We start from the raw sequence: 17162 nt of genomic DNA, 5'->3' as shown, positions 1-17162 counted from the left end.
TCCTTTTGCTCAAACTAATGCATATTCGGTGATACTTTATAATGATGTAAGACTATAGAGGGAACTATTTATCACTGCTGGAGTGTTACTTGGCTTGAACTGTAGCTGAGGTAGCGGTTTTCCCTATCTTCTCCAGTTGCCTCCTCCCAGGTCTGTTAACCTGAATCTTGATGCTGGTTTTGCAAAGATTCCTTTAAAATGTCATGTAATTTTGATATTACAGCATTCATTATAAAGATACTAGGAAAAAAATCCTTACTGTGAGGGTGCTGAGGCGCTGGCACAGGGTGCCCAGAGAAGCTGTGGCTGCCCCATCCCTGGCAGTGTTCAAGGCCAGGTTGGACACAGGGGCTTGGAACAATCTGCTCTAGTGGAAGGTGTCCCTGCCCGTGGCAGGGGGTTGGAACTGGATCAGCTTTAAGGTCCCTTCAACACAAACTATTCTATGATTGATTTAAGGTACTGTATTCAGCATATGCTTCAGAGCTGGTCTAGAAGCAGCTTTGTGTTGTGGACTTCACCTTCTGTTTTGTATACCATCATCCATAATATCCTGATTCTTAAGATATCAGAAGCTGTCTTAATGTAGAAACAATCCTTGAGTTCATATAGGTGGTTCATCCAGGGCAGAATAACATTCATGACTGGCTCTTCAGAGTTCAGCTATCCTGTAGAACTGTGAATATGGCAGTGTCTTTGAGACCAGCTTGTGCTGGAGAGCAGTGTGACTGCTTTAATGCTTTAATACTTTAATACAATCTCAAGCTGAAGCTAGTGAACTTGAGGGGACAGTTTTGGGTACTTACAGAAGTTTAGATATGATTGTGCTGTACTAGGGAGAAAGGTGAGTGGAGTAGGGGTTCTGGCATGCCTGATTCTGAGCCAGACCTAGTGAATGTGACTGATCTGACTTGTACAGAGCTGCTTAGATGTCATCTTGTTATTATCCAGTGCCTCTAATTCAGAGATAGTTTAGAAGCTTGAGTTCAATACTACACCTGAATTTGGTTTTTTGTTCTTGTGCTTTTGAGCAAATAAACTCTAAATATAAAACACTCATGACATGTGTACATGCATTTTCAAATCAGCAGAATTTCAGACTTGCAACACAGGTTTCTCACACTTTGGATTTGTCAAATCTAATATTTGGAGCCTCGGTGCACAGAAAAGAACAGTTCAGTGGATCTCAGGATACAGCTAATCATGTTTATTAAATGTTGTCTAGAACATGTCATCTCTGTGCTTGTATAGCTACTTGTATGTATACTTATATAGCTACCATAACATCCAGCATCAACACTAAATATTGTTTTGGTTTTGAGAAGACAACTCTTGGTAGTATTAGTTTTGTAGGTCATGTTCTAGATATGCACAACACACTAAACACTTGGCTTTAATTAAAATAAACACTACAGCTGGAGTAGACAAATGTGCTTTGGAACACCCAAGTTGTCTTTGAGCACCGAAGCCTTTTAGCTACTTTGATTACACACAAAGTGGATTTCACTTTTGTTGAAGGTATGCACTTCCATTTGTTGTGATCTATAGCTTATATTTTAATTGTTAGGTAGTTTTGTTCCAGTTAGGAAGTGATGCTCAAAGCTATGCATTGTATAGTTAAATACATGCTTGCCTACTCCTAAATTGCAGTCGAAAATGGAACAAAATTTCACCTGGATATTTTAACCGAGATTCCTGCTAGAAATTTAGACTGTATCAGACTGCAGGTACTCAACATTCTGAAGTAATTTCAGTATACTTCACTGTAAATGGGAAATTCTCTCATTTTAAATGTATGTGGTGGTTGGGTTTGCTCCTAATAACTTACAAGGCTATTTTAAAGTAAACATAAGTAATCTTAAGTAATGCATGAAAAATTGATGTGGTATTCCACTATATGAAAGCTTTCATTTGAGCTTTACTTATGAATGGGGAGTTCATAGTTATGATCCTTTATTTAAGGAAACTGTTGTCAAGGAGTTATTGACTTTTGGAAGTTCAGCCTTGTTATGAATTGTTTCAATTTGTTTGCTTTCCTTGCAGTTACACCTCCAGAAATAATCAAGTCAGAAGTCCAAGGTATAAGGGACCTTTAGGGAATATCTGGTCCAACCTTCTGTTGTGATCAAGCCTGTAAATTAGATTACACAGTGCCCTGTCAGTGGCTCAGAGTGCTGAATATTTGCAGCAAGGGAGATTTCTGCCATTTTGCTGGGCAGCCTGTTTCTGGTGAATGTTTTCCTTGACTGTATCTTAGGACCTATGAGGGGAAAAAAGGAATATACCTAATAAAGCAAATGTAAAGAAAACTACCTACAGATTTAATGAGAAGTTGCCTGTTAACTTCAGGAAACCAAGGCCTTAAATTTAGTCGCTTCTGTGGACTAATGATGCATAAGCAATTTGCTCAATTATATCTTGGTTCTAACCCTGGTGTACATTGGGAATTGAACTTGCAGGTACTAAAGGAGATAAAAATCATGTTTTCATACTTAGAAGGCTTTCAATGCTTGCATTTCTTTTTTTGTCTAAAGCTGAATTAGATGAACTGGAGCTGCAGACTTTGTGTTGTAGGGGACTGTTAACTGGACCTTTTTTTCCATCAGCACTTCTAATATCGCAACAAAGGATTTTGAGCTGTTCTACCCCATTGCCAAGTATTGAGATTCCTCCAGAGGAATAGAGAGATCTGAGAAGCCCATGATGGCTCTTCAGTGACACAGTGGTAGAGGAACAATCAAAACTTACAAACTATTTCATAAATTTGATGCCAGAAACAAGTAGTTTAAGCCTGTTTGTTCTTTAGCATCACTGTTTTACTTGTGCCTCAAACTCTTTTTCACATTATCGTGTCACTTTAGATTCCAATAGTATGGATATCCTGGTTTTACAGTTTCATTGAGGGTAGTAAATATTCCTGAACAGTACTTTGTTGATAAATAATCTCTATTGCCTTATTATTTTTACAGGAATTGCGGTGCCAGGTGCTTACCAAGCTGTTCTATCACTCCCCTTTCTCAATAGGATGAGGGGGGGAAAGTAAGATGAAGAACTTGTGAGTTGAAATAAGGACAGGGAGATCACTAACCAATTACTCACAGGCAAAACAGACTTGACTTGAAGATTAATTTATTGCTAATTAGTTGTAACAGAAGGATAGAGAGAAATAAAATGAAACTAAAAACTTCTCTACACCTCCCCCCCCCTTCTTTCCATGCTCAACTTCACTGATTCTTCTACCCAAGTGGCACAGGGGGATAGGGAATGGGGATTGTTGGCTCAGCGCTTCACCTCTGCTGCTCCATTCTCCTCATGGTCTTCTGTTCCAGCCTGGGATTTCTCCTGCAGGAATCCCAGTTGTTCAAGCAGTTGTTCAAACTGCTCCAGTGTGGGCCCCTTCCTGAAGGATTGCACCCAGTGGAACAGACTGCTCCAGTGTGGTTTCCCCATAGGGTCACGGGTTGTTGTGGTTTAAGCCCAGCCATCAACTAAGAACCGCACAGATGTTTTAGTTCTCTGTGTAGTTTAATAGAATCCTCAAGTCTTCTCTGTCACCATCCTTCAAATTTCATATACCTTCCAAAATACAGTGCAGTGATATACAGAAGTGGACTGCTTACTGTACACAGCTTTTTCCCCATATGTGTGACTGGGAATATACGCCCTATGGAGCAGTGCTCATGAGAACTTTCACATATCCTGGCTTTCCTAAGTCCAGCTTTGTGTCTTTGAACTGACAATAGACATTCTCATATCTGTTTTCCTTTTTGGAATGCGTTTTTTGGTACCTGTTTTCTTTAGCCTACTTCCATTCTGAAGCATCTTCTGGGCTGAAAGAGCACCAGTTTTGGTGTTCCTATCAATTGCAATGGTTGTGTTTTCCTTGTCTTCCTTGAGTTTTGAGGCTCACCACTTTCTTCTCCCCAGTTGTCTTAGTTGTGTAATGCCATGGTTATGAATCCCAACTGGCTTTGGTAAACTTCAGTGATAATGGGGGTTGATTCTAGTCTGGGACTATTTATATGCTGTTGTTCTGTGGATTTAATTCCTTGATTGTTTGTTTTTTAGAGTAGGGTGTATTGTATGGATTACTTCATAAATCTTCAAGGGAGGATAAGGCAATCAAGATATTATTTTTCTTGAGAGCTTTGGTATTGTATCTGTGAGATTGCTGCCAGCTTTGTTTTTATGGTTATAGACCTGGTAACAATTGTTAAAAAACTGAATTGCAGTTTGAGCACATCTGTTCTCAGTGTTGAGTGGGATAAACACAAAGTTCTCTTTTAAAGTACCTGATTTCTTTGAGTTCAGGTGCTTGTGTTTCTGTTGACACCTGGTGGAGCTGCTCACATGCTGTTAAATGTCCTACAGAGTTGTAGTTAATGACTGTAATTTATGATCTAATACTTGTTTGTACCTGGAAGAAAGTTGTTTCAGTAAAATATTCCATTATGCTTATTCATTTAGGATTAAAAATCCAATGAGCTTAATGGTTTTTTGTTTTCTTACAGTTCAACTTTGTGGGAAAGCTTTTGGGTCCACGTGGCAATTCTCTAAAGCGTTTACAGGAAGAAACACTGACAAAAATGTCTATCTTGGGCAAAGGCTCTATGAGGGACAAGACAAAGGTAAGACCTGAGTATGTTAGTGTTTGATACCTGAATTTTGTAACTTAACCTAAAACTTCTGGGGAGGTGAACAAACCCCTTGACAAAAATTGGAGCAAATAAAAAGCATAGGATATATCCTCATGTTGGTTAGATTCAGATGGAGTTTTTTCTCTTGAGTCTGTTCTCACTGAGTATTTTAAGGCTACCATGAGTTGTATATAGGATCCCAAACTATGGTCCTTGGCCATGTAAGTGGAGCATTACCAGTGGCACGTTCTAGCTTATAATGAGTAATGCCCAAGTGAACATGGCAGTGTTCCCACTTTTGAAGGAATCCCGCTTCTAGATTCCTCCAAATATGTTCACATTACACAACATTTAAACTTAACATTTAATAATGCTTCTAGGCAAAGGAAAACAGCTGATGAAAGGAGGTAAAATACTACCAGGAAAAACTTCACAGCTCTTTGGTGATGTAGTAAAGATGAAAATGGACGGTACTATGAGCAGGTTCTGATAAATACTGCTGCTCAGCTTCTGATTTAAAGCAATAGACTTCAGGGGTTGGTAGCTGCTGTTTGATAGCTTGACAAGTAGGATGAAAAGCAAAAGGCTGTATAGGAACAATAAACTACTACAAGTTGAAGTATATTTACTGTCTTTAGGCATGTTGCCAGATGCCTTGTGCTGCTATGCATCATAAGCTGTGCTAGGATTCTGCTTTGTTCTGGACCACTAAGGGATGAAATACAACAGCACAAGGTACAAAGCAGATAGGGTAAGCTTTCTCATAAGGCTCCTGGTGTGCAGTGCTGCAGGAATGTCTATTGAAAACATGAAGTTAAAGCAGATTGCCCAAACCATGACCATTTGGTGTGCTAAATTATACATGAGAAAATGGAGATTAAAAGGACAGATTTTCTTTAAAATGGTGACCTTGCTGACTTTTAGCTCCCTTGTTCCACATCTGGTTTGTTTTCATCCTTTTGGCAGTTCTCAGATCTCCATGGCAGTGAGGAAAAAACCCCAAGGTTGTGTTTTAGCCAGCCAAGCAGCATCCGCATGCTCTTGGCCCAGCCTAGCCAGTGTACGTACTATCAAATAATGAAGGCGGAAGATTTTGTGGGAGCTAAAAATACTGTCAGTGAGGGAAACCGGAATGGGAATGAGCTGTGGCTTTTCCGGTCATCGTGGGGAATAAAAACAATCCTGAAATACTTAACGTATGCCCAAGGCTGGGAGATGTAGGCCAATGGGTGAGCTCATTCTTGTGTGCTGTTTTGCTGTGGAGTGTAGTGTGTTGCCAAGTCGTGTTACAGAACTGGGGGGGGATCAACGTGAACTTAGCAAGTGAAGTAAGAAAAAGAGTTAATTACTTTAAAAGGAATGATTTTAGAACAACCTGCACTGAAATTTCTATTTGTGAAACTTGCTGATTGAAATACTTTTTTACCAGACACTGTACATGAAATTGTGACTTTTCTGTTGCATATTGCTGGTAGCTGGCAGGTTGGGTGATAACCACAGAAATTCTCTGCACATCCAGCTGCACAGTGCTTTCTTTAAGGACAGGGAATGGTTGTTAGAATATATATACTAAAAACCAAAGTATATGGAGAACTTCATTAATGAAAGCATATAGCTCCTGGTGCTAGATGCTGGTTCATGTATCTTGAATAACTGCGCTTTAAGTTTAACTGAGAAATAGTTCCAATTAAAACTAAATATTTAGGATCTGTAATAGTTTTCATTAGTTTACTTCTGTTTCTTATTTTGTTATTTGTTTGTATTGACAAGAATGTTTTTGTCAAAGTCTAATCTTGCTGGCTCTGACCTCGTCATATTCCTGTTATGGATGCTCTTAACAGCTAACTACATTCTGTGGGCTTGAAAACATCCCCATAGTCAAACATGAAGAACGATGACATGAGTGTTATGAGAAGCAGAAATGGATTGTCACACACCTCAACCCATAATTAAGGGGTGTGCATGGGAGGAGATTTCCACTATCTTTGAAACTATAATTTTGGAAGTCTGAAGAATCAAGTGCTTACCTGGTGCATCCCATATGTGATAAGCCACAGGAGAGATTTCTTAGGGCTTTGTTTTTAAGATATCATTATATCAAATTCTTAGTAGTTATGATATTTGGTAATACAATGAAATTATTTTAAATGATGGTTTAGCCTCTTGGAAAGCACCTTTCAGACATGGGGCATGGAGCAGCCTATCTGAGACTAACGTATGTCCTTTAAGCCTGTGAACTGTTTGCATGTGAATACAAGTATTTGGGAACTGAGCTCTGCTCCACTACATTGAAATAGTTTTTCAGTTGTATTGAAGTTGGTTGGGTGAAGCAGAATAAAATAAATAAACTCTCCTCTGAAATAGCTAGTGAACTCCTTTTTTCTCTAACATCTTCCTTTCTCATAATGCTGTTAGCTTCATGTTCAAGTAGCACAGTTCTGTGAAGGATGTACTCATGGGGTAGAAATACCAGTGAGAACAGAAAACAAGAACTAGGAGTAGTGCAATAATACTATGATTAAAATAATATCAGTAAAAGGATCTTGCTCTTGTGGAATATTAGATCAAACCTGTTTCTGAAGACTTGACTTCTGAGAAAAGAGGCTTCAAGTTCACTTATTTCTGTCTTCCAGATGAAACTGGTGCATGTTTTCCGTTGTGCTACAATTTCTGTATGTGAGCAGAAGCCAATAGGTCCTGTTTTGTGTTGTTTATCACTTATTGTTGATAAGCAAACTGATGCTATTCTGATACTTTAGCAACAAGATTGGTTTGAAGCATATCAGAAGTGTGTGATTTTATCTTTTTTAGTTCACATCTGAAGATGAGTAAACAGTGCATGCAAATGCCTTTGAAGCAACTTTAACACTTGCATTATAATATGCTTAAAGTAAGGAGGTGGAAAAAACACCAGCATTTTTCTTATCTCCTAGGAGGAAGAGTTGAGGAAAAGCGGAGAGGCAAAGTACTTCCACCTAAATGATGACCTGCATGTTTTAATTGAAGTATTTGCTCCACCAGCAGAAGCATATGCCAGAATGGGACATGCGTTGGAAGAAATCAAGAAGTTCCTCATCCCAGTTAGTATTGTAATTTTTTCATAAGAATCCTGGTAGCCTTGAGTGAGAAATTTTGTCTCTAAAACTGACTTACTGAACAATATTGGTCGTGTCATGTTGTATAATTTTTTACTTGTGAAGTGATGCTTACAAATACTTATTTTGATATAGGCAGTTATTGGGTGAATGGATAACTGTCCACATACTCTTATGGTATGACCTATAAAAGAGCAATTTATTCTTGCACAACTGGTCATGTCTTTAAGTATACAAATAATAGTAAAAATCTGTTAAGTATAGAAAAGTAACTTTGCTTAAGGTAGGTCTTTTCTGTGTTCTTGGTACACCTGAAGCACCAGCATAGGGTTCTGTTTCACTAAGAATAAACTTGTAGTATTGCTCCCACCTATAATCCTGATTTAGTGTTCAGTGCTGTGAATCAGTATAATTTTATCTTCTATCTTCATATTTTTCACAAAGCTAGTGACACATGGGTTATACTTTTCTGTATACCTCAACTTGCAATGTATGGGTGTATAAAACGAGATGTGATTTCCAGTGTAAGTTTGTACTCCAGGTTTGGGATATGTATAGATAATGGTGTTGCAGGGTTTCCAGTATCTTTATAGAGAAGATTCACTTATTTGCTTTTAATGTAAGGACCAGCCTTGATTGTTTTCTGACAGTAAACTCTTATGCTGGGGCATTTGAGGTGGTGTCACTGTGTGTGAAGTTTCTGTCTGTATTAGCTCTTCAGTGGGCATTCTTTTTTTATTGGTTATGAAACAAATTAATATAGAAAGCAAAGCATCCTCAAGGTGCATTGGCTTCTATTTTTACTGCTGAAAAGGTTATCCAAGTGCTAGTTTTGATTCATGTCACATCTTGGAAACGTGGGAGATCTAGCTGAGGAGACTTTGCGAAGGTGTGTATCTGAGTGATAGCATCAGATAAATGTTTGAGTATAGTCAGTGTGGCTGTATTCTCAGGACCAGTTGGGGATGTCTGTTGTATGGCTGCTATAGCCTGTTGTGGGTAAGAACTGCTGGCTGTACGCCAGGGTGAACCAGTTGGTGTGGATGACGTGGCAGTGCTACTGTATGCATTTTGAGGATTTTGGTTTGTACTAAACCTAGTCTAGATCCATGAAATTAAGTGCCCAAGTGTCTGGAATTGACTGTGTGCTCCTTCAGTGTTTATTTTGGCATGTTTTTGCCTGAATGAAAGTTCTCATATGCTCTAACAATATTCCCTAACATGAACCAAAGCCTGATAAGTAACAATCACCAGGAGGTTCAGTTAGGAATACGTGCCGATGTGAAATAACACATTCATGTAGATGCACTGTGAGACAGTTAAAAACAAAGAGATATCCTGAGCATTATGGTCTCATGTTATTAAGAAGCAAGCACCACATTATAACTTTGCAGGTTCCAAATGTATATGAAGAGGTAAATAAATATACTACTGTTCACACATCCTAACTGATTAGGTAGGGAGTACTCTAGAGAATATTTGCTGGGCTGTCATAATGTCAAAGGTTACTGTATTTACATGGTTTATAACTTGAGTGTGTGAAGAGATAAGGGAGAATTAACTTGGCTATTCTAGTGAGCAAAAAGCTGTTCTCTTTCTAGATGGAAATATGCTCAATTTTGATAAATGCTTTTTGCGTGCACTGAAAGTAAGGATAAATCTGATCCTGCTGCCCCTTCATCAGAGGTTTTATCTTTCTTCATTGAGCTTGATTCACCTAATGCCATAATAAGTGGTAAGCATATCAAAACCTAGCCATGACTCTACTGCTAAGTCAGAATGACTTATGATGAGCAATTCTATTCATTGGTTGTGTACTTTTCATCTCAATTTTTGATCAGTGCATCTTATACTGAGCAGAACTGATGCTACATAATCTTTTCTGAACTATGAGATCAAGCCAACACTGCTCTAATTTTCTTACGGCTTCTCAAATGTAATCTTGAGAATAGCTTTAAATGTCTTCATCTCTTCTGCCCCCACCTCTCATAGAACTACTGTTAGGTTAATTTCCTGTGAGGTCTGATGTGGCTTTCTCAAATTATCACTGATTTCAAGAACAGTCCTGCTATCAGTATATAAGATTATGGTCATAATTTATGTTCTCCTTACAATGTAAGCTAACTGTGCCTTCCAACAAATTTTGATGCTTAACCTGATGTATGCGTATGGTCATGGTGCAGTTTGCAGAGCAGGCCAGAATATAGAATCATAACTGGTGCTAGAATGTAGGGTACAAAATATCCTTGTAATAGCTGACTACAAAATATGCCATAGCCTCTCTTCTCAGATCTTTTTAGATCCATAATGTGCACCTTCAAGTTCAGCCTCAGTCAGCTGCAGTAGTGTACTTTCCTTTAAACTGTTGGTGTAACTCAAACCAAGATACAGAAACCTGATGAGGTTTTTTGGCTGTGCTTATATTGTCTTGACTCTTCCCTGTTTCAGCAGATAGTATTGTGGCTTCAGAATACAAGTGTAATTTATCCTCCTTTAAATTAGCCAGTCCCTTTTGTTCTGGTCAGCAGTCTTGACTGTTGATATTACCCTAGTATTACTTCTGCCAGTTAGGATGAAAAGACCATCACCTCCACCTGGGTCCTGCATTATACCATGATTACTGCAGTTTTGGCCAGTAGGACTTTATTCTGCTTAATTTTTGAGTAGTGGCAATCATTCTTCTGACAGCTGCAGCATTAATTATGCTTTGCTTTTGGGTGCCAGTTACTTGTTTTCCTTCACTTTAAAGACAAGTGTAGAAATATTTTTGAGAGAATCTGTAGCAGACAAATTTACAATGAGAGCAGAATTTAAGTTTTTCCTGTAGTCTGCGTTGGCTCCTGCATGTTCAGTTTGTAAGTTGTGGTGATGAAAGTGTTTTAATGGCATTTAGAAGAGCTTGGTAGGCTTTTGAAGCTCACAGGCTTTCCTTTGAGCAAGCTGGCAAATAACTCTCTAAGGGGTGGGTGTGTGTGCATAAAGGTTGCTGGAAACCTGATAACTATTTATTGATCACTGCCAGGATGAAGATCTGCTTGGGTGTTTTGCAAACTGCATAGGGCTTTGCATGGGTCTGTCTGAACATTAAATAACTCTTTACTAATATTTTGATAAATCAGAATAAGGTCTTAAGCGTATTGATCAGGGCTGGATGGAAATTGCAGATAAATCTATAAGATTGTTGCTTAGTTGGATCATGTATCCATGTAGGGAGATAACTTGCGTGTATCTTGATGGCGTAGTCATTCTTAGAGTAGAAAACATCCTCTGTGCTCTGAGAAGATTAGTCAGGTTGGGCAATACTCATAAAATGAAAGTACATCTGTTCACGTGCAATTCAGCAGCAGCATTTGACTGAGATTAGTGTCACCTCTGCTGAAGCTGTACAGGGGAAGAGAATAGTCTAAAGGGTTTCTCTGCCCATCTTCTGTTGTAGGCAAGGAAGAGATTGTCTCCTTAACTTGACTTGAAGTGTGCTGCTTTCCAGCAGTGGGTATTCATAAACTGACCATCTGTTAATCCATTAGACTCTGAAATGGATTCTTCAATTAACACTGCTGCTTATCGTGGCTTCCTTGTACTGCTCCTTCACTCTGTATCCTCCTGCTGCCTCTGGCACATGTGATAAGGACCATATTTCCTGTTCGTTGCCTTTGCACAGTGGAGTCCTTGTCTGTGACCTGAGGCTGCTGGTATGTTTAATAGTTTGCTACAGGAAAATGAGAAAGCATCAGGGAGAAAAAAAAAGATCCAGCATGCACAGTGGCAACTTAAGCACGTCTTTGAAGAAATTAAATTAGTAATAAACGATACAGGTATTTTTTTCAGAAGCCCATTTGAGGAGGATGTCTTGTGGAGAAGTTGTGAAGGACATCTGAGAGATGCCATGTCAGAACTGGGACCTATGTGGTACAGTTCATTAGCATTTTATTTCAAGACTGAGGTTTTATTTCATACATTACATAGAAATTTGCATTTGTAGCCAGTTCTGGTCCAGCAACAAGTTACAAATATGAAGTATTTGTACTGTATATTATTACTGTATACTTTATACTACATATTGCTCTACAGTAGTAGGCCAGAATAGCGTTCAATTGCCTCTTTCTATTCTCCCTAGGATGGCTCGGTTGCATATTGGGTCTAAGCTGTTCTGTAATGTAATCTGTTTCTCAAAAGCTTCAATTATGCAGTTTAAAACAGTTAATTTGGTCTCAAAGACTTTTCTTCACCTTGTTTGCTGCTTGATTTCTGCTGCTAAATAGAGGATGATCTCAGATGGGCAGTTGTGAGTTAAATTTCAGAACCTAGTCAAGGCAGCTTGGACAAAATGCTTTTATAGTGCCATTTTTTTCCTAATAGTAATAACTATCTTTAATAATGGCATGTAATGGAAAAATTCCTTATTTCTGTTTGTAGAAGTCTAGTTTCAAGGATAATTGAGATCTTTGAATTCATGGAAGTTTTCATCTCCTTTCTATGCAGTTACTCAGTTGTCTGCAAGGCTACCTGATGGTCGTTTGGTATCTGTCTGGTGCATAAACATAATGAACATATATTTCTTGTGAGATACATATGTTTCATTTTGTAATTAAATTGTAAAATGAGGGGTATTTGAACAAACCTTCCTTCTTTGAAATGGGAGGGTTTACAGAAAATAAGAGCTGCTATATCAGAAGTATCACTTCATTCTTATTAGAGGACCTAGTAACATTTTGATTCTTTGTTTATATGTATACATGTTGTATAGAATACTTCTTAATTCAGCTTTACAGATGCATTCTTTGGCTCTCTGTAAGTGTAGGAAAAATGATAGAAAGCTCAAGAGTTCATTGCTGTTTCTGTTATTCCTGTGATGTGCTTGTTTTGGAGATTGGTTCAAGGTCCCTGAAAACTTATGCATTTCAGAAGTACTGTATTAATTCCATGCAAATAACTTCAGCTTTCTTTTTGATAGACCTTGGGAGGGTTTGTGCAGAATAAAAAATAAGCCATGTGTCCTCAGCCTCTTTACCATTGCATATTCTAGAACTGATGGTTTTAGCTCTTATTAGATAATAGTGCATGGGTGTACTGAGTGAGTTTACTTGTTTGTACTTTAACTCTTGATTTTAAATGTAGATCCTGTAATTTGTTCCTTATCCTGAGGCACTGTTCTCAAGAGTATATTTATTCTTATTTATTCTGCAACACCAGGCAATGGGATTTTTCCTGCTTTTAACACTCTGTATCATTCTACAGTTGGAACTACAAACCAGATCTCAGCTCGGAATATGGGACCTTTATTCTTTGTTGTTACCACCTATCTACAGCATTTTAACCTTCACATGGGTAAAGCTACATTGAGGTAATATGCAGTGGAAAAGAACATGCCTGATATTTTTCCTTCCTGTTTTAGGACTACAACGATGAAATCAGACAGGCACAGCTTCAAGAATTAACATATTTAAATGGTGGCTCAGAAAATGCAGAAGTTCCAGTAGTTCGTGGAAAAGCATCTCTTCGAGCAAGAGGAGTACCAGTTCCTGCTTTGTCCAGGTAAGTACCTCAGCTGCAGTGGAATTTCATTTGGATGTATGTTTTAAGCTGCTTTGACACCCACTTCCACCCCACCCTCCAGAGTACAACAGAATTAATCCTGATTCATTGAAGATATTCTAATTTAGACTTAGCAGGTTTTTTTATGAAACTTAAATAATACTTATGTTAATGTACATCAGACAAGATTTTTAATCTTACTGTGAGCATCTGCTTGCCTCGAACTTTTGAGTTGCTCCTTCGATGCATGCAGGGTCTGCGTATGGGCCCTGTGGAGCTCACAGCTTTGAAAACTGATAATTTTGTCTTGCCCTGAATGATATGAATTTGAGAGCAATTTCTCAGATACACAAAATATACATACTCTCTTTTTTACCATATTAAATTTCATGATCATAATGAAATGTTACAGAAGTGCTTTGGAGGTAGAATTTGGTTTTAGTCTCTCATCTGAGTGGCATTACTTCATTAAAAAGCAGCTTTTGTTTGCAGGAATAGGCAAGTCTATTGCTTTTGCTTTATTTTTCTTTGGCACAGGAGATGTTTTATTTTTACCCTAGCATCCCCCATCTTCCTTGCAGTACTGAGATGACAGCTTCAACTCCTTCGAGTCCTGAAGTGTGAAAACAAAACCTAAATAAAGTGTTTAACTGTTTCTGTTACCGTACAGAGAAATTGTGGCTGCAGCAGCCAACTTTAACCGTTTCCTGTGGTAAACGATTTTCTTCTAGTTGTGGTTATAGTTCTTATTAATGCAAGCTTGAAACTTACATTTCAGCTTTTAAAGTTTCAGAATAATATTCTCAAGTGTTTTAACTCAGATGTTAGAAGAAAAAAGTACTGAGGAATTAATCCATTTATACAGATCTCCATTAATATGGTTCAGTGTATCTTAACAGTTGCGAATGAAATGCAAAACTAATCTGAGAGAATTTACACTTCTGGTTGTGTCCCGTAAGAACGTAATTTTCTTTAAATAGACAGATTTTATTCTTAGATTGTGTAATATATCTGTTCTTTGTGATTTTAATGTTGTTCAGAGTAGTGATAAATATATACCAAGGTTCATTTCTTTAGCACTGAAATCAGTCATACAAAAGTGTTTGCAAATTAGAGATCTCCATTTTTGAGACTTTATTTGCTAATTTTACTTCAGTTCTTAAATACGTGTTTCAGCTTCACCACAGATGCCTGTAACAGCTCTGCTACAGATGCTCAGTACAGATACACTTGCAGTTGTGTATTTTCTTCATTTTTTCATGTTAAGCTAGTGTTTCTGCAATACAGAAGTCATTGTTCTGATCTCATTGCTAGAACTTGATACTCACTAGTATCTAGTGCATGCATAATCAATTTTTAGTACTGAATTTCTAACATCACTAGTTCCATCCTATGGATTTTGGTAGTTTTTTTCAAATCTTCATTTTATGTCAGACAGACATGCTGTTACATAGCTCACAGAATCCTTTGTAGTTGGCCTACACCTATTGAAGTGTCTTCAGGGTAAATTTGAATGTTAGTGTTTGATTTGGAGATGACAGCTAGAGTTGTATTTTATCTCCTTTTTTCATACATGTTCTAAAGAAAACTGAAAGGTTCTTGGTTTGACTTGTCTTAAACTCCAAGCAACTTCCCCTCAGAAACTACATTTCCTCTCAAACCATTTCCTCTCTTTTAGTGTATGCCTTAAGTGAAATTCAGTGCTATTGCTGCTGAGATACCACAGCCATTGAGTTAAAGAACTCAGTTGTAATGCTCTGATTCTTTTTTAGCAGAAATTGATTTCAGTAATACTTTCATTGCAGGAAAGCTTTGTTAAAGGCTTGGTCTTAGTGTTAAATAAAACAGTTTTTATAGCAAGCATCCCTGAGAGATCCAGTAGAGGTTGAAGCAAAGCCTGAGAAGACTTGTAAAATGAAGTCAAACCTCAATCCTCACCTCCCTTTACAGATTATTTCCAAGACATAAGTCTTGATGCATGAAAGATCCTGTTGAGGATGCAATATCTGAGCGTTTTAAGTTCTCAATTTTTAAGCCTTTATTCCTAAATTGTTTCACTTAGAAGTACTAATTTATACCTTTTTTTACTCCTTATTACACATGTTGACACTGGAGATAATGCATCTTTTCAAGTGCCTTCTTTTAAGACTTGTTACATATGTTAGCTCCATACTAAGATCTTTGTAGAAAACAATGCATTTGTGTTGCTTGCATACACAATTCTAGCTTGCGCACAGGTATTTCTGTATATGATAAGCAATTTCCTAATGATTGTGGCTTGGTAACTTCCTATTCTGGCTTGTTCTGGACTTCTTGACTAAATTTTTGATTCTGGAGCCAAGTAAGATTTTTGGGGGATGAGCAGATGGAATTTGCTGTAGAAGGATTGTGTTTTCAGCTTTACCTTTAGGCATGTTCTTTTCTTGTCACTCATCTTGTTAAATGTTTATTTGGGAGGTCACTATATAAAATGAAGGATCATACCAGTTACTGATTAAAGTTTGCAAATAAACATATGTTAATATACACCTGAATAGTTTCCTCTCTAAAATGTCACATTTCTATTTTAAGAGTAAGTAAAAATGAGATTGAAGGATTGCTCAATTCTGACTCAAACTAAGATGTAGTGGAAAAGTAAAATTTTAGAGGATGATAATAAGGTGAAGAACATGGCTTGCTACTTTGGGGTGGGGTAGAGAAAAGCAATTTGCGTCACTGTTAGACAGTTAGAATCATAGAATGGTTTGTATTGGAAAGGACTTTAAAGAACTAGTTCCAAATCCCTGCCATGGGCAGGGACACCTTCCACTAGAGCAGGTTGCTCCAAGCCCCTGTGTCCAGCCTGGCCTTGAACACTGCCAGGGATGGGGCAGCCACAGCTTCTCTGGGCGCCCTGTGCCAGCGCCTCAGCACCCTCACAGGGAAGAGCTTCCTTATGTCCTATCTAAATCTATCCTCTTGCAGTTTAAAACTGTTGCCCCTTGTCCTTTGACTAGAGGGCATAGTTAAAATTATCCATCTTTCTTATAAGCATACACACACCCGTAAGTATTGAAAGACTGTAATAAGGGAGAGCTGGTTGGGTTCACTCCCCAGATTAAGAGGAATTGTTTGGAAGCAGGTATTTTGATTTCACTAAGATGAGGGGAGGAAAAAGCAGTTTCTCAAAGCCAACATGTAGGAGTAGTCTAATTAAAGAAACAGCAGAATTCTGGGTTATGCTTGCATGAGTGTGGGGTTTTTATTTTTGCTATTTGTTTTTTTTATTCATATTTCAATGTATGCATGGATGGGATCATAATGGTTGAATGACTGTCAGGCCATTTGTGGAAAAATAAAACTGTTGCAGAAGTTTTAGGTTAAAATTTCCTGTCTTACAAGCCAGAAGTAAAACAAGGCAATGTAGATCAGTGCTGCAGTGTGTCCACAACTTCCAGATATTTTCCTGTCATATGTATGGAATCGACTGGTTTCTTTTTTAATAACTTTGAGAACATGTGGGTAGTGTACTGCAAAAGATTGTGTAGCGCAAAAAAAGTTTGGCAAAGCCAGGTCAGGATCCAAGGAAAAGTAAATGTCACACCTACCTTCAGAAATGGCAAGGAGGACCTATTGAGGTATAGGCTGCTGAGCCTCACCTTGATTTTTGCCACGAAAGGTTGGGCCAGGTGATCCTTGAGGTCCCTTCCAACCTGGAGTTCTCTGATCTCTGGGAAGGTGATGGAGCAGCTAATCCTGGAAACCATTTCCAGGTACATAAAGGTCATCAGGAGGAATAAATACGGATTCACAAAGATGAAGTCATGCTTGATCAACATGACAGCATTCTATAATGAAGCGACTGGTGTGGTAGGTGGGGGGAGAGGCGGTATTACCTGCTGTGCCTTTAGAAAGG

The 17162-nt window shown here is 38.2% G+C and overlaps 1 protein-coding gene across 7 annotated transcripts in view; it reads left to right on the top strand.

The window, feature by feature from the left end:
• KHDRBS3 (KH RNA binding domain containing, signal transduction associated 3) overlaps positions 1-17162 on the top strand; it is an 85808-nt gene that overhangs the window by 31350 nt on the left and 37296 nt on the right. For all 7 annotated transcript variants that reach the window (XR_003992007.1, XR_003992004.1, XR_003991998.1 and 4 more), the window contains exons 3-5: positions 4512-4628; positions 7571-7717; positions 13128-13267. Coding sequence is in view for 3 of the 7 variants with exons in the window: in XM_030490536.1 (XP_030346396.1) it covers positions 4512-4628; positions 7571-7717; positions 13128-13267 (404 nt within the window). In the remaining 4 variants the exon portion in view is untranslated. The remainder of the gene's footprint in view (positions 1-4511; positions 4629-7570; positions 7718-13127; positions 13268-17162) is intronic.

This window comes from Strigops habroptila, chromosome 1 (assembly GCF_004027225.2).
Source record: "Strigops habroptila isolate Jane chromosome 1, bStrHab1.2.pri, whole genome shotgun sequence".
Taxonomy (NCBI): domain Eukaryota; kingdom Metazoa; phylum Chordata; class Aves; order Psittaciformes; family Psittacidae; genus Strigops; species Strigops habroptila.
This window is presented reverse-complemented; position numbering and strand designations above follow the sequence as displayed.